The sequence below is a fragment of the Nannobrachium achirus genome, assembly GCF_963921795.1.
Source record: "Nannobrachium achirus genome assembly, chromosome: 21".
Taxonomy (NCBI): Eukaryota; Metazoa; Chordata; class Actinopteri; order Myctophiformes; family Myctophidae; genus Nannobrachium; species Nannobrachium achirus.
In genome coordinates this window covers 36,256,121-36,280,000 of record NC_137828.1, presented here as the reverse complement: position 1 = coordinate 36,280,000, position 23,880 = coordinate 36,256,121, and the positions used below count along the sequence as shown (strand labels likewise).

At 42.8% G+C, this 23,880-nt stretch overlaps 2 protein-coding genes across 2 annotated transcripts in view; one reads left to right on the top strand and one right to left on the bottom strand.

The window, feature by feature from the left end:
- On the top strand, nt 1-9,658 carry acaa1 (acetyl-CoA acyltransferase 1). The gene is made up of 12 exons (XM_080752157.1): nt 1-345; nt 1,247-1,340; nt 2,224-2,281; nt 2,813-2,892; nt 3,009-3,051; nt 4,834-4,932; nt 6,517-6,597; nt 6,726-6,916; nt 7,230-7,409; nt 7,526-7,581; nt 8,585-8,730; nt 9,095-9,658. The coding sequence occupies exons 1-12, from the start codon at nt 133-135 to the stop codon at nt 9,168-9,170; spliced, it is 1,317 nt and encodes a 438-aa protein (XP_080608283.1). The 5' UTR covers nt 1-132; the 3' UTR covers nt 9,171-9,658.
- A 1,128-nt stretch (nt 9,659-10,786) lies between these two features.
- Nucleotides 10,787-23,880, bottom strand: part of dlec1 (DLEC1 cilia and flagella associated protein) — a gene marked incomplete at both ends in the record, with an annotated part of 65,403 nt that continues 52,309 nt past the window's right edge. Inside the window, 11 exons of the mRNA XM_080751748.1 lie at nt 10,787-10,913; nt 11,293-11,377; nt 13,208-13,358; nt 14,408-14,548; nt 14,945-15,151; nt 17,513-17,600; nt 17,749-17,843; nt 18,399-18,521; nt 18,900-19,061; nt 19,163-19,389; nt 20,454-20,524. Coding sequence (XP_080607874.1) covers nt 10,787-10,913; nt 11,293-11,377; nt 13,208-13,358; nt 14,408-14,548; nt 14,945-15,151; nt 17,513-17,600; nt 17,749-17,843; nt 18,399-18,521; nt 18,900-19,061; nt 19,163-19,389; nt 20,454-20,524 — 1,477 coding nt within the window. The remainder of the gene's footprint in view (nt 10,914-11,292; nt 11,378-13,207; nt 13,359-14,407; nt 14,549-14,944; nt 15,152-17,512; nt 17,601-17,748; nt 17,844-18,398; nt 18,522-18,899; nt 19,062-19,162; nt 19,390-20,453; nt 20,525-23,880) is intronic.

The following is a 23,880-nucleotide window of genomic DNA, read 5'->3' as shown; positions in this document are numbered from 1 at the left end:
ATCATAACATTAAGGAAATGCACTTTCACACACATTCATGATGCGATTACAACACAGTGTTTGTTAAATAATATCGTACACTTAACAACATTTACTGTGAGTCTGTTAGGTTAACTGCTTAAAACAACCACGATGCATAGAGTGAAAGTAATCTTCGGCCATTTGATTCCTTCGAATCATACAAATGGACAACCTGAAGAAGGTGCGATATTAAGAAATGACTGCAGTGCAACAACCCTTGCATTTAACTCTATGGCAACAACACCAGACACCTGTCCAGATGACATAGTAGTTGTTCATGGCCTGAGGACGGCCATCGGGAAAGCTAAAAGAGGTTCATTTAAGGTAAGGTTTAATATTAAAGGCATAAACCTCTCCTCAAAGGTGTAATATAGACCAGTGGTTCTCAAATTTTGAAATTTGAAGGTCTCCCCTTAACTTTGACAAAGTACAAATGGAACCAAATGGTTTGGTTCCATTTGTACACTATCACCTAGTCCTAGACCTAGAGAGTCCCTGAAATCCACTTTGATAACCACTGATATAGACCTTGGCCCAAGAAAGACTCAGAGTCAGAGATCCACGAAATGTAGTGGTGTAAAACTAAGTACTTAGTCTGTACTTTAGAAATCTTTAGTTAGTTACTTTGTAGATTTTTATTCTTAATAAAAAAAAAACACTTCTTCAACCTTATATGCATTTTGGCCATTTGAACATAGCAGATCGGGATCTACAAGCTCACGATGCAACAACGTATTGTTGTAGCTTGTAGATCTGTTATTTTCAAAAGATTTGTACACATTTGAAAACTTGAAATGAGACATTCTGCATAACTAGTACTTACATTTTGATACCTATACTTTTATGCTTTTACTCGAGTACATTTTGAATTATTGTATTACTTGGAACAGAGTATTTCTATATTGCAGACAGTATTGTCACATAAGTAAAACATTTGCGTACTTTATCCACCACTGAATATAGCCTTGGTCCAAGAAAGACTGTCAGAGATACACAAAATGTCAAGACTGATCAAAGAAATCTCTTTGCTAGTCTTGGTTGGTCCAAGGCTAATTAGAAGATGGACTGCTGGTGGTCAGGTTTGGAGTTGAGCAGAAAAACAAAAAAATACCCCTACTATATCATTTTGTTTGTGGCAACAACTCAAAGCACATATTGCTTGAATCTTTGCTTTTTCTGTTGATTGGAACAAAGGCTATATATGACATGTGTTTCTTCTTGTTAGGAAACCACCCCTGATGAGCTGTTGAGTGCAGTGATGACAGCTGTCCTTTCACAAGTGGGCTTGTCTCCTGAGCAGCTGGGGGACATCTGTGTGGGTGAGTAGTAGGCCTGTCACAATTATTACATAATTGTCTAATCGCAATTATTTTGTCATAATCGCCATAATCGTTTCCATTTTGAAAATCACATTTTCAAAAGTAGTGGAAATAGCCGATCTACAAGCTCACAACGCGTCGCATCGCGAGTCTTCGCGACACTTTGTGAGCTTGTAGATCTGCAATGTTCAATGTTCTTTTTAAAGTATAAAGTTGTCATGTCAGCCATTTCTTTGTATATTTAGATTATGTGTCATATCTGCCATGTGCAACTTCAAAGCCTACACGCCAAACAGAAATGTAATTGTCAATGACAAAAACACAATTAAATCGTTAATTGAAATTATTTGAGTGACAATTGATCGTCATGTAAAATGTCATAATCATAACAGCTCTAGTCTGGACGTGCACTATTAGTCCTTTTTATTCCTTAATATGTTCATAAATGCTGTATCGTAGGTTGGCAGGTTTGTCATTAGCAATGGTGTAAAGTAACTAAGTACATTTACTCAAGTACTGTACTTAAGTACAATTTTGCGGTACTTTTAATTTACTGGCATATTTTCAGTTTTCAGTACTTTTACTTCTTCCACTCCACATAATATACATTTACTCCACTACAATAATTATTTGAAAACTTTAGTTACTAGTTACAATAACCACTTCACCATTTTGGCCATTTGAAAATAGCCGATCTACAAGCTCACAGAGCGTCGCTTGTAGATCTGCTATTTTCAAAAGATTTTCATACATTAGAAAACCCAAAGTAAATTTGATTACCAGACTTTTACCTGTAACAGAGTATTTCTATGTTGCAGTATTGATACCTTTTTACGCAAGTAAAAAGTCTTCAATATCACTCACAAATACATACTCCCTACAGGCAATGTGCTTCAGCCAGGGGCAGGTGCACTGGTGGCAAGAGTGGCACAGTTCCTCAGGTTTGTAATCTATGGCAGGAGGGTTTCTCAAAGTGGGTGCTGTGACGCAAGTCAAGGGGTGCCGCAGAACACAGTAACCACTTGTCTTCGACCCTCTATATTTACTAAAACGGCAGAGTTTCACTGTACTTACTTTGTGCATTCTTTTTTTATCTAAATCAAATCTCTTCACCAAACATAGCCGATCTACAGGCTCACAACGTGTCGTACACCCAGAATAGGAATGCTAGGGTTCAAGTGGTTAAACAAAGTCTGTCCTAATCTCTCAAGTTCACCTCGTGACATACTGTATTTTAAGAGGGAAAGATTTACATATTTACGTAGTGTAATTTGACATACAGTAAATGTAAGGTGCTATTAAGTAACAAATGCAATATAATTCAGGGGTGACCTGAGCCAAAAAACTTTGAGAAACACTGATCTATGGTTTTTAAATTCGAAGTAATGCCCTATTTAAGATGAATTAAAGCAAATTCCATAATTGTGTTAAGGCATACTGTCTTTAACAACTGTACTGTATATTCCTTCCAGTGGACTTCCAGAGACTGTGCCTGTCTACACCGTCAACAGACAATGCTCCTCTGGTTTGCAGGCACTGTTTAACATAGCGGGTAAAAATTCTCTGCTGCCCAATATTCTATTATGGTACTTATAAGGGATGCACATAGCCACCGGCCACCCTTGATTCAAACAACTGTTCTGCTGTCTATGTATGTTGTGTCCACAGGAGCCATTAGGAGTGGGTCAATTGACATGGGCCTTGCCTGTGGGTAAGTAGTACAGTAAGTAGTTTTGGGGCGTTTATGCCTTTATTAGAAAGGACTGTAGACTGACAGGAAATGGGGGGAGAAACAGGGAGTGACATGCGGCAAAGGTCGCCCGGGTCAGGAATCGAACATGCCTTTGTGGCAATGCCTATGTGATATGCGCCTGGACCAGTAGGCCAGCTCGGCGCCCCAACCTGTTACTTTAAAAAAAGACAACATAGGCTCCTGTAGTATGACATATTGCATCACAACGCGTTAGCTTAAAGGGCCTACACCATGCTTTTAAAACTATATTTTTTGTATAAATATATGCTCAAAATTGAGTCTTAGACAGGTCTTAACCCCCAACACACACCCTGACCATTCCTCTTGTTTCTTATAGCTGTGCTATTATTAGGCCCTGCAGCTGCAATACCAAAACGGCCTTTGTTTGCTCAGTGGCGCATCTAGTGGGGTTTTTCCACCCTCCCCCTCCCCCCCTCTCCAACGTTGTCGACAACAAATAATGTAATATTGGGCCAATACAAAAATAGGATAATGTTCCAGCTCTGATTATAGCCTACTGTAGGCCTATGTTGTATGATATAAGCCTACTGTCAAATCCTCTTCCTCCTGGTTGGAGGCTTGGAGCGTTTTCATCTGCAGCGCAGCGGGCAGCAGCGGCCCCGTGTAGCCGTGGATAGAGAGAAGAGAGGCGGGGTGTGGAGCTCTTTCTAGCCGGAGATAGTGAAGGGAGAGGCGGGGTGGCCAGCTCTCTATAGCCGGGGACAGCGATAGAAGAGGCGGCGTGTGGCCGTGGATAGAGAGAGGAGAGGCGGGGTGTGGAGCTCTTTCTAGCCGGGGACAGTGATTAAGCTCTCTATAGCCGGGGAGAGTGAAGGGAGGACCGGGACAGTCTGCTTGAGCTGCTTGTCGCGGCCAGGACCGCCGCTCTGTCCACCGGGTCGGAGCTGCTTGTCGCGGCCGGGACCGCCGCTGTCCACCGGGTCGGAGCTGCTTGTCGCGACCGGGGCCGCCGCTCTGTCCACCGGGTCGGAGCTGCGGCGGTCCCGGCCGCGACAAGCAGCTACTTGGTTAAGAAATCGCGGTGGATTCGGCCACCGCGGCGAGCTCCGCGGCGAGCTCCCACCCGGCCACCGCGAGCTCCCACCCGGCCACCGCGGAAAATTTAGGCCCAGGCTTCAGAAGGCCTCGGATCATTAAAAATAGGTATTTTGTTTCCTTGTTAGAAGGGACGAAGCTTGGGTCCTCGCAGTCTATAACGTCACATTTATAGTGCAATCCAGGAACGTTAAGACTTCTCCTTGGACATGTTGATAGCAAAAATGTTCATAGAATAAAAGTGAGTGAGAGCACTGAGTGAGCAGCCCCAGAACAGTAAGCCAGCTGCAGATGGAAGTGGAGGCTAAGCAAATTAGAAACAAATGAGGGGCTGGGTTTAGAAGAGTAGCTCTGGTTTTTACCTGAAGGGCGCGGGGGGGGGGGGGGGGGGGACGAGAGTGACGTCACTCTCGTCAACTCTCAGAACAGCACTGTTCTGAGAACCCGTGGAAAGCTTTTCATCTCTGTCTGCCCAAAACCAGAGAAAGACACAACGGTCAGAAATAGGACTTTGTGAGGATAGAAGGTGCCAGTGGGACCCCAAAAAAAGGTTTTAAAATAGAAAAAGTGAAAATTCATGGTGTAGGTCCTTTAAATAATAGTTCTTGTCTGCAAATGACACCGTTGTGTGATGGAGTATGAATGAATTAACGGTTACCTTCGGTGTTTCTCTGTTGGTGTCAGTGTGGAGAGCATGTCGCTGCAGTCCATCGGTAGCCCAGGTGATGTGAGCTCCAGACTAATGGACTATGAAAAGGCCAGAGACTGCATCATTCCAATGGGGTGAGACTTCATTAACCATGCGTCACCAGGCTTTCCACACAGAGGAAAGGGTGTACCGGTAGTGGGTTCCGGTTGTCTCTGTGTAGTTTTTGTTCCCCCACATAATGCAAATCAATTAGTTTAGTCTCACTAGTCAGGTTACTAGTAGTTAGAGCTAGAAATGCAGTTCCTGCAGAAACTGTGCGCTCGCTGAAAACACGCACAAAGTATATTATTTACTGTAAAAAAATGTACACATCCCTCTTCAAGAGAGTAAGAGAGAATAAGCGCAGCAGTACATTCCCATATATGGGAATGCTGATCTAACTGTTCTTATGGGGGGCAGGCATTGAACTCAATGGACTTGTGGGGTTTTAAAAAAATGTGGAACTAGTAGGAAGCCAAAAAAATTGTCTGGGGACCACTATAGTCAAAGCGAGCCCACAACTATAGTCATTTGAGTCTACTCAGAGTATTTCAGCTCGTTTGAAGTTTTCAGATTACTGAGCCATTGCAGGATACTGGCTTATGCAACTGTAATAGATATATAAAAACTTAAAAGTGTATCTGTGTCCTGACAATGTGTACAAGAAGTGTTTAATGCTAATTCTGTGTTGAGCTCTTCTCAGCATACTGTATTGTGCAGGGCACAAGAATAATAAACAGCTTGATGACCTTGGTCCCAGCACAGTTCTTCATGCTTCGTTACGCGGCGGTGTCGCTCGTCCTGTGCGTCAATAAAATAGCAGACCTACAAGCTCACAGCGCATCACAGAGGCGATGCGCTGTCAGCTTGTAGGTCTGCTATTTTTCGATGTGTGATTGACGGCGTCATGCGCAGGGATGGGACGATAAGCGATATTATCGTTTATCGTGATAAAAAACACTCAGGATAATCGTAGTGTGGAGATTTTATTTATCGTCCTCCGTCATGCACTGGGATCGATTCACCTTTTAGTTGCCGAGCTGCATATCCGATACCACTTAAACCCTCAATAATTGGTAAAAGGTACTTATAATATACGTACTTGATAGTCTTGTTTTCACTCTCTATCAAATGTCTTTGCCAAAAAACTGCTGATCTACAAGCTCACAATGCGTCGCACGTTGATCTGCTGTAGATCTGCTATTTTTCGGCAAATGTTCCGCCCCAGGATAATGGATTTTGATTATCGCAATATCGTAAATCGCGATTTCTTTTGTCACAATAATCGTGATATGACATTTTCATATCGTCCCATCCCTAGTCATGCGGCGAAGTGTGAATCAGGCTTTAGGATTTGTTCCACACAGCAGAGTTTCACTGTGATCAGACATGCCTCGGCAGCGCAGAGTTGAAACGCTGCCAGAATTACATGAATTTCAATTGGACATTTGCATCTCCCGCTAGGTTTACCACAAATGTAGAGATTTATGTGGTTCTGAACTGTCCTGCAGACCGACCCTGAATGACTCCTTTGTGTGTGTGTGTGTGTGTGTGTGTGTGTGTGTGTGTGTGTGTGTGTGTGTGTGTGTGTGTGTGTGTGTGTGTGTGTGTGTGTGTGTGTGTGTGTGTGTGTGTGTGTGTGTGTGTGTGTGTGTGTGTGTGTGTGTTGGTCCATGCAGCATCACCTCAGAGAACGTGGCAGAGAGATTCGGGGTCTCAAGGGAGAAGCAGGACGCCTTCGCTCTCAGTTCTCATCAGAAGTAATCAAAAAGCTACCTGCAGCATTGTTGGTCCTCAACAACACACACACCACCACAACAAGTGTTTTTAGAGTGCGATCACGTATAGGCTCCACACTTCCTGTACTCCGTTTGTTTTCTTCCGACAGGGCGAGCAGAGCACAGCAAATGGGACTGTTCGATCAGGAGATTGTTCCGGTCACCACCAAGCTTGTGGACGCTGAGGATAAAGAGCGGGTTGTGACCGTGACCCAGGACGAAGGGATCAGACCTGGAACGACCTTAGCAGGGCTGGCTAAGCTCCGGCCGGCCTTCAAACCCGACGGCAGCACTACGGCAGGTACTGTACTGTGCAGGTGTCGCACACCGAAAATAGACTATCTACAAGCTTGCATTGCGTGTGAGCTTGTAGATAGACTATGTTCGGTAGCCGTCTACAAATCAGGCACCATCAAGGTCTGCAAAAACACATTTTAGTTGACTAAATCAACTATAGATAAAATCTTATATTTAGTCAACTAAAACTAGACCAAAACTAAAACATTTGAGACGACTGAAATATGACTGATTTGACTGAAACTAAATGGAATTGCTTTCAAAAGGCAATGACTCAAAACAAAATAAAAATGTTTCTGTCAAAATGAACACTGCAGGGAACTCCAGCCAGGTGAGCGACGGAGCAGCAGCGGTGCTGCTGGGTCGGAGGTCTACGGTGGAGGCCTGTGGACTGCCCGTCCTGGGGGTCCTGAGGGCCAGCGCAGTGGTCGGGGTCCCCCCCGATGTCATGGGCATTGGACCAGCCTATGCTATCCCCGCGGCACTGGAACAAGCTGGTATGTCTTACGTGTGCGTGTGTGTGTGTGCATGCATGTGTGTGCCACTTTTGTGATCGTTTTGACCTTTGCGTTATGCTAAATGTTCTTCTAAGAAAGGCTATTTCTCCCTGCAGGGCTGACTGTAGCTGACATTGACGTGTTTGAAATAAACGAGGCCTTTGCCAGCCAGGTAAGACCCACAGGGACAAAGAAGGCTTTGAAAAAGCCTTAATTCCTTTAACCCATTTAGACCTGAGTACAATTATAAAAACGCCTTCTACGTTTTCTGAAAGACTAACATTTTTATTTAAATAAATTACAAGTAGTATATATGTTACAGTATGTTCAAGAAACCAGTAAAAGTTGTCAAGGAGCACTCGTTTTGACGTTCACCACACACTAATCACCACCAGATGGCGACGTCAGCCACTGGATAAGAGAGTTACGTCACGCTTTGAACTCGCCGCAGACCGGAAGTGTTTACTCTTTATTTACTAGCCTAGCCTAGCCTAGCCTAGCCTAGCCTAGCCTAGCCTAGCCTAGCCTAGCCTAGCCTAGCCATTAGCTCCATTGTAGTCACTTGGACAGGGCGTTTAACGTGCGCTTGCCCAGGCCTTACGGCCTGGGCATAAATATAACGATTGCATTCACCACGGCTTCGTAACTCGCGCGGCGCTCCGCCGGCCGCGCGGCCCTGGCCCGCTCTTCGCGGCCACTCGCGCCTGCGGCGCTCGGGGGCGAAGAGCAGGACCAAGGTCCGCTGGCCTTCGCGCCGCTTGGGGCTTCGTGGACCCAGGGGGGCCTCGTAACTCGTTTGGGCTTCGTGGATACAGGGGGGCTTCGGTAGCCGCTCGCAGTGTCGTGGACAATAGAGCGGCGCACCGCCTGGAGTACGTTGTTGTGGCGACCGCTTGCTCCGCCCCGTGCCGCATCTCGAGTGCTCCGCGTCTCGAATGTGCTGTTTCTCTTATATACTATGACATATATACTGTATACAGCAAAACTACACCAAAAGCGGTTCCCAGTTGCTTGATTGAAAGATATAGTAACATATTGGTGTTCCAGTTTTCAGGTCTAAAGGAGTTAAAACCTAAGATTATACTTTGCATTTGATTGCACAATCTGGTAAATTGGAGGATTATACAATATTACATATCCAGAACCAAGAATTCTCATGTAATTTGTCCTATCAGGCTGTGTACTGTGTGGAGAAACTGGGAATTCCAGAGGAGAAGGTGAACCCCAATGGAGGAGCCATTGCTCTGGGTCATCCTCTGGGCTGCACCGGTGCTCGCCAGGTGGTCACCCTGCTCAACGAGCTCAAACGCAGGGGCAAAAGGTTGGTCCTCACCACCAAGCTATCACCAAACACAAAACAGGGGTTTCAACGTTTTTCACGACCCCTTAGCTAAGAGAGACATGTACACCAAACCTCTTCGCTGAAAATAGCCGATATACAAGCTCACAGTGAGCCTGTAGATCTGCTATTTTTGTCTGGAGTTCTCCTCAGAATAGGGATGCTAGGGTTTGAGTAGTTAATGTAAAAAATAAAATAAAAATCCTATCATACAAAGATGTCAGTCCCCCCTGTCGTAACTGAGAATCCCCAGGGCTTCCGGACCCCCTGTTGAAGACCCCTGCCCTACATGCTATGTCTTTCTTGTGACTTCCTGCTCTGAATGCTTGTCAATGTTTGTCCGTAGGGCCTACGGTGTGGTGTCCATGTGCATCGGGACTGGAATGGGGGCCGCTGCGGTCTTCGAATACCCCGGGCCATGAGAGGGAAGCAATAAATCACCAGAAATTCTTATATTGGACTTTGTTCAGTATTTCACAATCTAACCGAATATCAGTGCCTACAGTGCAGTATTGATTTTCTACTACCTGTCTATAATCTGTATAATTTAATTCTACTAAGATAATCTTACTGTAATGTAATTGTTAGTTACTAAAAGAGAACTTTCAAATGCAAGTAATCCTAAGTGCCTTGGATTTCATGTGGCATATTCATATTCGCTTTGATATTTTTACACGCATAAGTGTGCATTATGTACATACTGTACATGAAGATGGACCAACCTGAGATGTTAGTTTTGTTTTCAGCTAGGTGTGAGTGTATTTAACTGTCTGCAATGAGTTCCATGTTGTAGAACCATGAATCAGACTGTCAGAATGAAGTGTAAATGTTCCAAACAGAAAAACGCTAATGGTTTCTGCTCATTCTGTACAATAACACATGTATGATTAATAAAATCGCTGAAATGGCTGCATTATTTGATCATTCCTTTGGGATGGGCAATAGATTCATATGTCAATATCGTTGCATTACAGTTAAGTGAAGTAATTTGATCTTACCTGTCTGTTGTAGCCGTTATATTATTTGCCTTTTTGCTGATTAAGCAGAAGCGCATCTGTTACAGTATTTGTCCCGGTGAGGCAAACGAAATTGTGAAAGTGACATTACAGACGGCTGGCTTCTTTCTGTTTTACTTGCAGTGAACAGTGAACAGCCTTTTCATTTTGGGAGTGTTGTCTGCACTGTCGTTTCTTTACATATTATTTGCCTTTATCCACTTGGTTATTATGGCGTTGATTATTAATTATAAAAGTAAATCTGTAAATATTTTGTGAAAGCATCAATAGTCATCCCCACAATATCATCAGAATATCAATATTGAGGTATTTGGTCAAATATATATTTGATATTGTCCATATCGTCCAGCTCCATTCTTTAATACTTTATCTATTTTAAACACATCTGCACTGATATTTACACTGAAAACATAATTTTTCAGTCCATTGTTTCTGCTATTAATTTATAGGCCATTTTCAGTCGTAAAATTGCAAACCTGCGCAAAATATAACCGCTCTTTCCCTGACACACACAAGCTCCTCTGTAGCCAAAAGTAGGCGAGCAACAATTAGCTAAATACACTCATCCAAATTATTATGTACTGTATCTGTCAGTTATTTACTTAACTCGGGCATTGTACAAACTACAGATCCTGATTTTCTGTGCAAGCCAACCTAAAAAGTGGGGGGAAAAAAAACATTTTCATGTGGATGTATCTGGCATGGTTTTTTCATGAGTTGCCCAGGAACAAGGTTAACTAACCAATGGCATCCCAATTTTCAGCATGTCATTATAGACAAAACTAAAGAATGTGCAAGATCCTTCACATTTTTCAGTGTGTAATCGACCTCTCTGAGTGAAAAACAAAACCAATGCCAAACAGAGAGAATGCATTTTGACCATACAAGTACCAGTCCAGTATATTTATTATCATTCAACTCCTTTTTTCCTTCTACTTTGAGATCATTCAGGGGTGCTGAACTGGTACAACTACAGGTATTCATGTACTATGTTATGTTCAAAGTGACCAGGGTCAGTTTTATCACATTGAAACCAGACTGGCCCTGAATACTTCATCGAAGGAGCCTCTTCCCTTGACCTGCAGAGTGAGAGGCATCTCCACCAGCACCCCCTGGATTATCACTGTGGCCCTGAAATCCCTTGCCTCGCTGTAAAACATATTCAAACACATCAAATAACCAAGCTAGACTGTCTGATTATGTTTGATAATTATTCATGTTTGATCATATCACAATTTAACTTAAACATTTTGCATTTAACCACTGGAGTCCCTATTTTGGACACAACAAAATGTGTCAAATTGTTTGAAAACGTTAAATTAACAAATAGCTAAAATATCCGAAGCTCAGAACATGTCATTGTGCACATGCAGTGCATGCTCACACGGTGTGCTTGTAAATTGTCTATTTTTGAAGAACGGTATGTACTGTAGATCTTAACCGCTTAAGCCCTTAAGTGGTTAAGAAAATGTCTCCCCTCGGTTTTACAAATCAAACCCTAGATGATGTCAGAGCAGAGGTTTACTACCTGGCTTTGAAGCTGATTTGCAGAGGCTGTCTGCAGCTGCTGACTGGAGCCTCCCGGGTCCTCAGGACCCCGGAGTCTGGTGTCACTGTGAACACATCCGATTCCTCATCCGATTCTACAAACACACACACACACACACACACACACACACACACACACACACACACACAGGCAGAGTGTAACACATATAGGCATTAGAGATTAACTAAGGGAAATGTATTGATAGTGTTCATTTATTTATTATTTTACACTCCACACTCCAGTGTACGTTTTTGAGCGGTGGTCACACCGTCTCCTATACGTGGCCGTGTGTGGGTCTCCGTCCGGCCGTCCGTCCGGCCGTCCGTGTATGTAGCCTCAAGCCTGCAGTACCTTTTCTGACCACACATGTTAAGGGAGGGGCGCTGTTGTTCTCACTCACACACACACACACACACACACACACACACACACACACACACAGGGGGGAAGGGTGGGTCAGCATGTGTGGTCAAGTATTATTATTATTATTTTCTGACCACACATGTTAAGGGAACTGCAATACACACACACACACACACACACACACACACACACACACACACACACAGGCACCCCCCCCCCCCCCCTCCCCACGACCACCGCTCAGTTCACACGGGTGTGATTTTTCCAAGTTGGTTAAGCCACGAAGCAATTAAGAAACTACAGTACTGTAATCAGGCTGTCTGTGTGTATGTACTGTAAAGTACTGTCTGTCACTGTGCATTGACTCAATACACTGTCATCAAACCACAGCACAAATCCATGAAACTTCACTAGATCTCCAACTTAATCTGATTCTGAGAACGAGATTGGTTGTCACTGTCAGAGGTCAATTATTGACTTTTATTGGATTATTGATTACTAATTTTGAATTATAGACAATAGTAAGATGAGACATGGGGCTCCCGCTGACCTACTGGTCCAGGCCTATACCACTCAGGCATTGCCACGTCACTCCCCATTTTCATGTCAGTCTACTGTCCTATCAATAATAGCCGGGGAGCCACTGTGCCAAAATGAGAGAAGACCTGTGATGTCATGACATACTCCAAATTTTAGTTTTTCCTATTAATTTGGTCAATAAGGTACACAGAATGAGAGGCCTGCTCTGCCGGAAACACTGCGAAAAAAAGTTTCCCATTGACTTCACTATACTGGAAAAAAACACACCAAAAAAAGTAGCATGTGAGGGGTCAAACTAAGGGTTCGTCATGATTCTGAATCCATTGCAGGCATTTGTTTTGCATGAAAAACATTCCTTGGGCTAGATTTCAGCCTCTCAAACCTGTGAAAAGTGATGAGTCATCACTTTTCACTGTTATTTTGGTCCGTTTTCTAGCCCAAGGAATGTTTTTCATGCAAAACAAATGCTTGCAATGGGTTCAGAATCATCAAGAACCCCTAGTTTGACCCCTCACATGCTACTTAAAGCATTTTTTTTGTGTGTTTCTTTCCTCGATGGAGTCGATGGAGTGAATATACAAATAGCCATAACTTTTTTTCGCAGAGTTTCCGGCAGAGCAGGCCTCTCATTCTTTGTACCTTAATGACCAAATGAATAGAAAAAACAAAAATAAAAAGTATGTCATGACGTCACAGGTAAAACCCTATTCTTTGAGCTTTTGGGCCTGTGGCTCCCCGGCTATAAAGGCATAAAAGCCCCAAAACAAATCTTAAAAAAGAAAGATGAGACATATTACATATGAAAGCTAGCATCATAACATTTCACCTCCCTGTACTGCATCGTTTCCTAGAATGACCCGATATAATTTTGTCAATTGTTTGGCGTTTTGCAACTAGGATAACACTTGTTCACAACTGCAAAGAAATCTCAGAGCCAGGCTCTACTGACACAACGGGTGTTGAACATGCACAAAACCTCCATAATAATGACCTATTACTGTTCTCCAGAAGGTAGCCGCCCCATCGCTGTAGAGATGAACTTCTATTGCCCGTGTCTGCCCCACATAGCAGGTGCCAAAGTCAATGCTGTCGGTGGACAGTCGGTGGGTAGCCAGGTACAGGTGGGCACACAGAGGCACTGTCTGCACAGACACAAGATATACAATACAATGCATTTATTTTAATACAGGACAATGGTGTCTCCATGCCCTGAGAGAGGCATAGAGCAAAAGGAAGTACTGTAAATGAACACAATGGTGGGATTTGATCGCATGCAGTGTTTTTTATTTTTTTTATTTAGTCTTAGTCTTTTGAATAACACACCATTTAGTTTTAGTTGTATTTTAGTCATCTGAAATTGTTTAGTCTTAAGCCCTTTGCACACAGGCGCGTTTAACCGCACGGATAAAACGGACAATATAATTTTTTGAAAAGAAAACAATGATTCTCTATGACCTCATGCACACCGGCTCCGAATTAGCCGTGCGACGAGTGGCTGCCGCCGTGCGTTTTTTTCTCGATCGAACCCAGTTCCATTTGTGCGTCTTGTCTAATGCGGTAAAAAACTCATCACTACTTTTATGACTCCTTTTTGGATCCGCAGGCTCTAGAGCCCTTTAGTGGCTCTTTAGTCGCTAAAGGCTAAAGCTTTAGCTCTTTAGCGCCGCCCTAGTAGCTCCCTGGAGCTTTTTAAAAAATGTATGAAAAATTGAAAATGGAAAAAGTAAGGGGGGAAAAATATATTTTTTGTTTTAATGTGGTTTCTGTAGGAGGACAGACATGACACAAACATTATTAACGTTTTCCAATGCTGTAAAAATGTGTAGAATAAATATTACATTTCAACATTCACTCCAGGATGCGCTGCAGGGAAAATAAACATTTAATCATGAATGCTCATTATGTATTTGTAGCCTACTTAGTCATTTTGATAGTAGGCTAATAGCTAATATAGACACTTATAGCTGTTGCCTTCATTATGAGGCTTATATAAGGCTTTTCAATTTTTTACGGCTCCAGACAGATTTGTTTTTACTGGAGGCGGATTGTCCCAACCACTCGACCATCGGAAGTCACGCACAAATAAACATTATGAGATATCACAAACCTTTCTGACCCTATAGCCCATCTTACAAAAAAAAACTATAGTCACTATAGTCAAGCGACAAGCGTATCCATGATGGCTTCTGACCTGAAGACTATTTTTGCTATAGTGCAGCAGCAGATTCTGTCGGAACGTCAGCTTCCTCGGTCCCCTGATACGTGGACCTCCCTGGTCATCCTGTTTCGCCTGGTCCAGGAGGGACAGAGAGCAGCGGAAGACCACCTTCACCTAGCCAATCACAACCCAAACGATGTACAGTAAGTTAACGGTGTTGAGAGAGAATAACATGGACAACAGTGGGACTTAGACACAAGGTCACAATGCGACACATTGTGAGCTTGTAGAAATGTTTATAGGGTTGAAGTGGTTAATTTATGTTTTGTATTAATAATAATTAATAACATCTACAAAGTAACTTGTAACTAAAGTTTTCAAATAATTGTAGTGGAGTCAAATTACAATATTTGCTTCTATTCCACTGTAACATAATAGTGGAGCAGACGTAAAAGTACTGAAAATTGGAAAATACTCCAGTAAAGTAAAAAAATACCTCCAAATTGTATTAAGTACAGTTACTTGAGTAAATGTAGATTACTTGACACCACTGGTAATATCTCAACAGACCTGCATGTTGTGCTGTGGCTGGAGGAGCAGCGTTTGGCTCTCACTGGTGGTGGGCTTGCTGGAGCTGCTGGTCTTGGTTGTGTGCTGCTGGCTCTGGGGTTGGCACACTGAGAATGGAGGCTGGGTCTCTAGCGTGAAGCGCAGGGGCATCTCTGAGGCGTTCCTCAACTGGAGGGTCTGAGCCACGACAAACTCCTCCACCGACAACTGTGGAGCCCAGATCAAGGTCGTTATCAAGCTAAATGAGGACCAGACAGAAGTTCTCATAATCGGTTCTACTGTCCAAAGAGAATCAATAATAAGTAGACTTGGTAACCTGGCTAAAGAAACTAACACCTCTGTAAAGAACCTGGGGGTGATCATTGATGCTGAATTAAATTTTAATACACACATTAATCATGTCACGAAGATTGCCTTCTTTCACCTTAGAAATATTGCACGAATTAGATCTTATCTGTCGCTGAACGATGCAAAAACGCTGATCCACGCTTTCGTTTTCTCTCGGCTGGATTACTGCAACGCACTTCTCTCTGGTCTGCCAAAGAAAACAACTGACAGACTACAACTTGTTCAAAATGCGGCAGCCAGAGTTTTAACTAAAACTAAGATAAGAGAACATATTACTCCAGTCTTAGCGTCGCTACACTGGCTCCCGGTTGTTTTTAGGATTGATTTTAAAATACTTTTACTTGTTTATAAAGCTCTAAATGGTCTGGCACCTTCGTACCTCTATGACTGCCTGCATAGATATGTTCCAACCCGCCCACTCAGGTCCTCTAGTGCAGACCTACTTGAGGCGCCAACAATGACATATAAAAAATATGGTGAAGCAGCTTTCTGCTTCTACGGACCGACAGCTTGGAATAAACTCCCACTACACCTAAGACAGGCAGCCTCTGTGGATAGCTTTAAAGCACAGCTCAAGACCTATTTCTTTACTCTTGCTTTTAGCTAAATGTTTAAATCCCTGTGCTGCTAATTGACGTCCGCACTGTTCTGAAATTATTATTTCTCTGCTTAATTGTAATCATTTTAATTATTTGTTTTTATTCTGTATTTTTTTATTTGTATTTTATTTTTTCTCTGTTAAGCACTTGTGCTTCATTTTTTTTAAAGGTTTTGAAGGTATACCCCTAGCAATAGGGAAGGTTTGGTTTCCTCTGTAGAACAGAGAAGGTATACCCCTAGCAATAGGGAAGGTTTGGTTTCCTCTGTAGAACAGAGAAGGTATACCCCTAGCAATAGGGAAGGTTTGGTTTCCTCTGTAGAACAGAGAAGGTATACCCCTAGCAATAGGGAAGGTTTGGTTTCCTCTGTAGAACAGAGAAGGTATACCCCTAGCAATACTAGGGAAGGTTTGGTTTCCTCTGTAGAACAGAGAAGGTATACCCCTAGCAATAGGGAAGGTTTGGTTTCCTCTGTAGAACAGAGAAGGTATACCCCTAGCAATAGGGAAGGTTTTCCCTTAGCAATAGGGAAGGTTTTCCTCTGAGAACAGAGAAGTCTACACCGAAGTAAAGGGTAGAATAGTATCTCCTAGAAAATAGGAAAGTCTACTCAAAGTGAGGGGTAGAAAAATGTATTAAAATAACAGTGTAAGTATCTCCTAGAAAATAGGAAAGTCTACTCAAAGTGAGGGGTAGAAAAATGTATTAATTATTTGTTTTTATTCTGTATTTTTTATTTGTATTTTATTTTTTCTCTGTTAAGCACTTGTGCTTCATTTTCTGCTCTGTAAAGCGCTTTGAGCTGCATTTCATGTCATGAAAGGTGCTATACAAATAAAGTTTTATTATTATTATTTTATTATTATACTGTAGGACAGGGGTCTTCAACGTTTTCAGGCCAAGGACCCCTTAGTTGAGAGAGAGAGATGAAGCAGGGACCCCCACAACCTTTTCATAGATTCCATATAGTTTCATTGTTTGACAGCAAAATCATTAGTGTATTTTGGATTCATGTCAATTTGTGTTTTCAGATATTTAACCACTTGAACCGTCAATACTTTTTCCCCTCTACACCAAACCTCTTTGCCGAAAATAGCCAAGACTATAGTACGACGTTATTCCTTCCATCCATCTTTCGAGATAAACCTTTTTTTGCCGTGCTACTCCTCCCTCAGTTTTGGTGGCACGTACTTGGGCCATACTATATCAAATCGACCGGCTTCATCGGGACACGTCTGGGTGCATTTTACATTATTAGAGATACATTATGTATCAGTGAATGCATTTTCTCCATTGACTTGAAAGGAAAATGCAAAAACGAAACCTTTCCTAAATATGGAGGGGACTGACATCATAGATGTCTGACGTCATAGACCACATGAGAATGACATAGCCTCGTAAACCACTAACTTCCGGAAATCCAGAAGGATCCCAGATGTCAATGCGTTTTCCGGAAGTTGGTGGTTTACGAGGCTAAGACTGACACAGTATGTCCAAATATGGGCACACTGAGAGCCAAACACTCAGCACACTTACGGTCGGTTATTGCCCTAACTGTGTGTGAATTATGTGAGCGTCAACATCTTATGTCTCTGAAGTGTTGCAGAGCTCCCAGACCCACCTCGCTGGGCGACTCTCCCTTCAGTAAATCACTGGCTGACGCATGAAACTCCAGCACCTCCCCGTCATCCTCCATCTGCACAGACAGCCTATACAGAGAGAAAAAACACATGATGTAACTCGCTCAGGCCACCTTTGAGCTCCATTTTCCGTGCCTCCGTTGGTATTTCAACTGGATGCACTATTTCACAATTAAAATGTCAAAGGCAACAGGGAGTGAGAGCGTGTTTTCCTTACTGTGCAGGTTTAACGATTGCTCGCAGATCCATCCTGACAGGCTCCAGATCTAGACCCTGAGCCCTCTGAACTTTGCCTGGGATACAGGCAGCCATCTATGTCACGTGCACATGCACGCGCGCGCGCGCACACACACACACACACACACACACACACACACACACACACACACACACACACACACACACACACACACCACAGCAACAAAACCCTTTCGTAAAATTAAGCACATTACATGAGGGTACAGATTAATATATAATAAAGTATTGTGCAATGCATGCGTAGTGCCCCAGACAAGACCCGGCTACAACGACACAGAGGTTCGATCCCAGCTCGCCGCGAATCATCTGGCGTTGTCGGCAGGACATGGAGGAGGTTCTCGCGTAAGGGACATGAAAGACGACGAGCCTCGTTGAGCGTGTTTCGTGAGCGATGTAGCGTGTAGTGTGAAGTACGAGAACGTGCTCCCAAGAACTGATGGGGTAGATGTTGTAGTGCCCCAGACACTCTCCCAATCAGGCTCCTTTCTATAGGCACAGTGGGTTGCACGTCGGTCTGCAGAGTGGGAGACTGGGGATCGATCCCAGCTCGGCGCGAATCATTACACATGCATAGTGGTTTTGCTTTTCTAGCTTTACAATCATTGTTACCTTGGAGTCCAGGCTCACGAAGCCCAGAGCCAAGCCCACACATCTGGACTCACAGACCGGACCTGATGAACTTAAGGGGGTGAAGGACACATGGATAGTGCTGCTGCCCTTCTTCGGAATCACCTGCAGTAACAGAGAGTTCATACAGAATGTTATCGTATAGGACGACGTAGAGTCAGATATCGTTGGGTCTTTAACTCATTAGAACCGGGAAAGCATGTCATTTTAGATTCAACATATTTTTTTCAGAAAACTCTTAGGATTTAGAGCAGTGGATCTAAAAAATAGCAGATCTACAAGCTCACTTGGTGCCGCGCTGGAGGCTTGTACATCTGATCATTTTGAACCATTTTGAAAAAGTCTTTGAATAATTTAGATTCATGTTTTTTCAGATGTGGGTTCGTGGGCAAATACATATCAATTTGGGGGTCCTTGGCATGAATCGGCCACTTAATGGGTTAAGTGGACGTTGAACCTCAAGGAGGACTTTGTGATACATACTATTTGCTGTGGAGTGATGCAGTAGGGGTAGTCTGAGATGTTACCCCTGTGAGGTCTGACATAGACAGAGATGAGCTTTTTGTTTTCATGCCACATATGAAGCCTCTCATCTTCCTCCTCCTCCTCCTCCTCCTCTGCCACAAATTCCTCCCCGTCTATGTCCTGTAACCAACAGAGGGATGCAGAGTTCCATTATAGCTATGCTTTGTCAGGGTTCTGTTTTTCTTGCGGTAAGTACGTTTCAAACTGTTCAGCAAACTCACACTCCCGGTTTGGAGGGACGAGGTCGTTCCCTCCGAGGCAGCAGAGCCGTGGCTCCCGTCCCACGTCGGGGGGACATCATCATCTAAAAGCGCAGACATCCCGCCCACTCCTACTTCGTTGCCATCTGCATCCTTGAGGGGAAAGGCTTCTCCGTATGCCACCACAACATCCAACAGTTTCCTGTCATTTGGATCTATGTTATAAGTCTCCCAGTCCACACGGATATCTGGAAGACATCAAGAGGGAGGCTACACTTTCAATTTCCAATTGCATCTTTCTAGTTTGTTTTTTCCCCTGAAAACAACGAACGCTTGCACAAAAAATAATTTCACCCACTTCTTTACACCTGCAAACCTGTGATGTGAAAATATCTAATCATGTCCTTCTCCTCCCCACTTTTTTCTCCTGATTTACATTCTGTCAATTAGATAGATAGATAGATAGATACCTTTATTATCCCAAGGGGGAAATTTAGTAAATTCTGAATTCCCCATGTACAGCTGTAGTCCCTTGTCACCGCTGACCCCTACTGGTTGGTTTATTAGGGAGGGTGTAGACATGCACATGATGCTGCCTTTGTCCAAACTCTCTTGAATGCAGCATCTTATGTTAAAAGAATTGCCCTCTCTGTGTAGAAATCAAGCATCGAAAATAGCCGACCTCCAAGCTCACAACGTGTCGCGCTGAGCTTGGAAGTCTGCTATTTTTGATATTTTCACTGCCTCTGCCTCTCTAACATTCTCTGCACGTCCCTGCTTCAGTCCACTTCTTTTCCCCTGACAGGGAGGAGCGTCACCGCATGTGGAGGAACATGCTTCTCCTTCCAGTTCCACCCTGACCAACCAACCTGCAGCAGTCACTACCAGTGGTGTAAAGTAACTAAGTACCGGTACATGAACTCAAGTACTGCACTTAAATACAATTTGGAGGTATCTTTACTTTCTTCAGTATTTACAATTTATACTTCTATTTCTACTCCACTACATCCCCAAGGAAAATATTGTACTTTTACTCCACTACAATTATATGAAAACTTTAGTTATCAGTCACTTTGTTGATTTTGATTATTATTACAAAACACACCAACCACTTCAGCCCCATTTATATTTCGTCCCTTTGTCTACAATGTGTCGCATCAAGCTTGTAGATCGGCTATTTTACAAATACTTTTTTGCACATTTTGACTTGTAACACAGTATTACACAGTATATCTACATTGCAGTATTGATACTTTTACTAAAGTAAAACATGAGTACTTCTTCCGTCACTGTATTTATCCATGGTACTCACCATATGGGCTGGGGTTGTTGATGCGAAGAGAACGAGACACTGTGTCTCCTCCAGACACATGAGTACCAAACCTAATGAAATAAAGAGTTGATATAATAATAATAACAATAATTAGGCTATAATAAATATAGCTGCAAGCAGCGAGAAAGTGGCCAAGCAGGAAAAGCTAAAGAAAGCAGCAAAGGAAAAAAAGCAGGAAAAGTAGAAAAAGAAATCAAAGAAAAACTAGAAGCAGTGTTGGTGGAGCTATAATATGCCAATGTGAAAAGGGTGCCATGCATTTCACGGCAATCGGTTGCTGCATGCATGATTTGAGGCATATCACAGAAATAGACGATCTACAAGCTCACAACGCATCGCTATCCGAAAGGTTGGGAAATTGTTGATTGGCTATATTCATGTTATCTTAAATATTTCAGTCGCATATGTGTCTAAATGTTTTGGCTGTAGGTCAAACAGGGCATGAGCTATTCCTGTTCAAAGTTTGCACATTCAAAGGCTTGCGCCATCCTTTGGCCAATGGTTGTGAGTTTCGTGTTTTCGCCATTTGGCATAGCCCTCTACCATAATTGCCAAGTTTCGTAAAAAGCGACTGCAGTCAAGCCAGGACAGAAAAAGTGGCGGAAGAATAAGAAAAGGTACAAATATTAAAGTACTAATCAGAAAAAAAGAAAAGGTACAAATACAATAGTGGCTACGCCCTTTCAGGGCTTGGCCACTAATTATATAACTATACTATATAATAATAATAATTGTATAACTGTGAGTGAAAATTTTGAGCGGTGGTAAACCGCTCCTAAGAGTGGCTGTGCGTGTGTCTGTAGCCACTTTTCCTCAGCGTTTTGCCATAGCAATGTGTTTTCCTCAGTGTTTTGCCATAGCAATATGTGTGTGTGCGTAGCCATATTACATCACATTACATCACCAATTATCTGTAGCCACTATCTGTAGCCACCTTTCCTCAGCGTTTTGCCATAGCAATGTGTTTTCCTCAGCGTTTTGCCATAGCAATATGTGTGTGTGTGTGTGTGTGTGTGTGTGTGTGTGTGTGTGTGTGTGTGTGTGTGTGTGTGTGTGTGTGTGTGTGTGTGTGTGTGTAGCCATATTACATCACATTACATCACCAATTATCTGTAGCCACTATCTGTAGCCACTTTTCCTCAGCGTTTTGCCATAACAATGTGTTTTCCTCAGCGTTTTGCCCTAGCAATATGTGTGTGTGTGTGTGTGTGTGTGTGTAGCCATATTACATCACCAATTACATCCTAGACCTATATCCTAGTCTTTTTCCTCAGCGTTTTGCCATAGCAATGGCTGGTATGTTGCGTTTTGCCATAGCAATGTGTGTGTGTGTAGCCTGTATTACATCACCAATTACCAATTGAAGACGTTATGCAAGCACGACCACCGCTCACTTCACATTGGGTGTGATTTTTAACATAATGTGGAACATTATATTATAACTAGAAAAATATTGTTCCTTCGAAACAATTGTGGGCTCGCTTCAAGCCAGAAAACAATGGCTATTAAAGTACAAAATGTCAAGATCGCAGGCAGTGCTCTCTTTGACGTTACTGACGTCAAAGATTGGTCCATTTTGTTCCAAAAATGTGTTGTGCAAAAGTTGACCCGCTGGTGGCGCTATAACAGGCCAATGTAAGAATGGTGGTATCTGTTCCTTGACCTATTGGGAATGTGCTTGCAAGATTTCACGCACATTGCAGGCTGTGTTCATGATTTGAGGTGTTTTTGGCTTTGGCCACTTTATCGCTGCTTGCAGCTATATTCATTATTATTATTTTTTTTGTGTGTGTGCACTTCATAGGCATATTAGATAAAGGTCCTTAGATTGTGTGTAGAATGTTTCATGCAAATTGCAAAAAAAAAATCCAAACGGGTTTAAGCGTTTCACAAACTGCTCAAAATGATATAGCGCCCCCCTTTGGCCAATTGGGGTAAGATTGGTTTTAGTGATATTTGGACTAACACTCTACATCTTTGCCAAATGCCATGAACATGTTACTTTGCATGTATGATTTAGAGGCAGAAGAATAATTTGCATAAAACTGCAATATTCATGGAATTTATTTAAAAAAGCATGTTTCAATTTTAAAGAAATCCGATCTGACAGATCTTTAGATATTGGTCCAAAGTTCACGTAAAAAAAGTTTTGTGCACGTGGAGCGAAAATTCCAGAATAAAAGCGGGTTTACGCGTTTTACAAAGTGCTCAAAATGGCGGAAAATCGAAGGGCGGAGCTTACTTAACAACGACACAGATGTCTTCCGCTCGAGTCAAAGCACGCGTGTAACAAGTTGCATGTCTTCAAACGAAACGAGTCATGACTTATGCCCGTTTGAAGTTTGAATTTTCAAACGCTTCGTATAGCGCCACCCTTTGGCCAATTGGAATAAGATTGGTTTCAGTGATATTTTGACTAACCCTCTACATCTTTGCCAAATGCCATGAACGCGTAACTTTGCATGTATGATTTAGAGGCAAAAGAATAATTTGCATAAAACCGCAATATTGATTGAATTATTAAAAAATTATATTTCACTTTAAAAGAAATCCGACCAGACAGTTTGACCGTATTGGTCCAAAGTTCATGTGAAAAAAGTTTTGTGCACTTGACGCGAAAATCCCAGGAGGAGATAGATTTTTACTGTTTTTCATATAATTCCGAATTGTGGGAGACCTAAAGGTCAGAGGTCAAAAGTTAGAGGGTAAAAGTTGTTCGGCATGAGGAGACGCATAAGTGTATACAGGTTTCATGGCTGTATTTATAACACAGCATGAGCTATACCTGTTCAAAGATCGCACTTTCGAAGGCTTCCTACAGCGCCACCATTTGGCCGATTGCTGTAAAAAGTAATAGCATACTTCGCCACAGTAAGCTGAACACATTGATGTTTTTATTTTCATTTTCTCACTAAGTATGTAGGAGTAGAAAGGAACCGAAGTTTTTTGATACTTGATATGCCTGCCTAGTATAGAAATAATGACAATATCTAAAGTGTGCTCGCCTTATAGGCGAGCCCACAATAACCCTAGAACTGGAGGATTGATTTTGTGATTTGTATTGTAAATCACACCCGTGTGATGTCATCAGTGTGATTTACAATATTGAAAATGGGTGGTTTTCCCCTTTAATAATTCATGAGGTCTGAATGATTGACAGGTGCCTGTGTCAATCAACCTTAACTACTCCCTGCGAGCCACCGTTACTGCGCTGGTTCACGTGGTCCCCCCCCCCCCCCCCCCCTTCCCCCGCCTCCCCGTTCGACCTCTCCGTACAACAGAGCCAGTGTGTTGCACTGGACTACCTCCGGTTCAGCCAATCACAAGCCACGGTCGGCATCTCATCTCTTATGAACACAAATTGTTTCCGTAGCCGCTGCCTAGACAGTCTATGGGAGCGATGCTT

Coding starts and splice junctions, on each gene's coding strand:
- acaa1 (XM_080752157.1), top strand. CDS start 133: ATGCATAGAGTGAAAGTAATCTTCGGCCATTTGATTCCTTCGAATCAT. Junction 2,282..2,812: donor AGAGTGGCACAGTTCCTCAG/GTTTGTAATCTA, acceptor TATTCCTTCCAG/TGGACTTCCAGAGACTGTGC. Junction 6,917..7,229: donor CGACGGCAGCACTACGGCAG/GTACTGTACTGT, acceptor TGAACACTGCAG/GGAACTCCAGCCAGGTGAGC.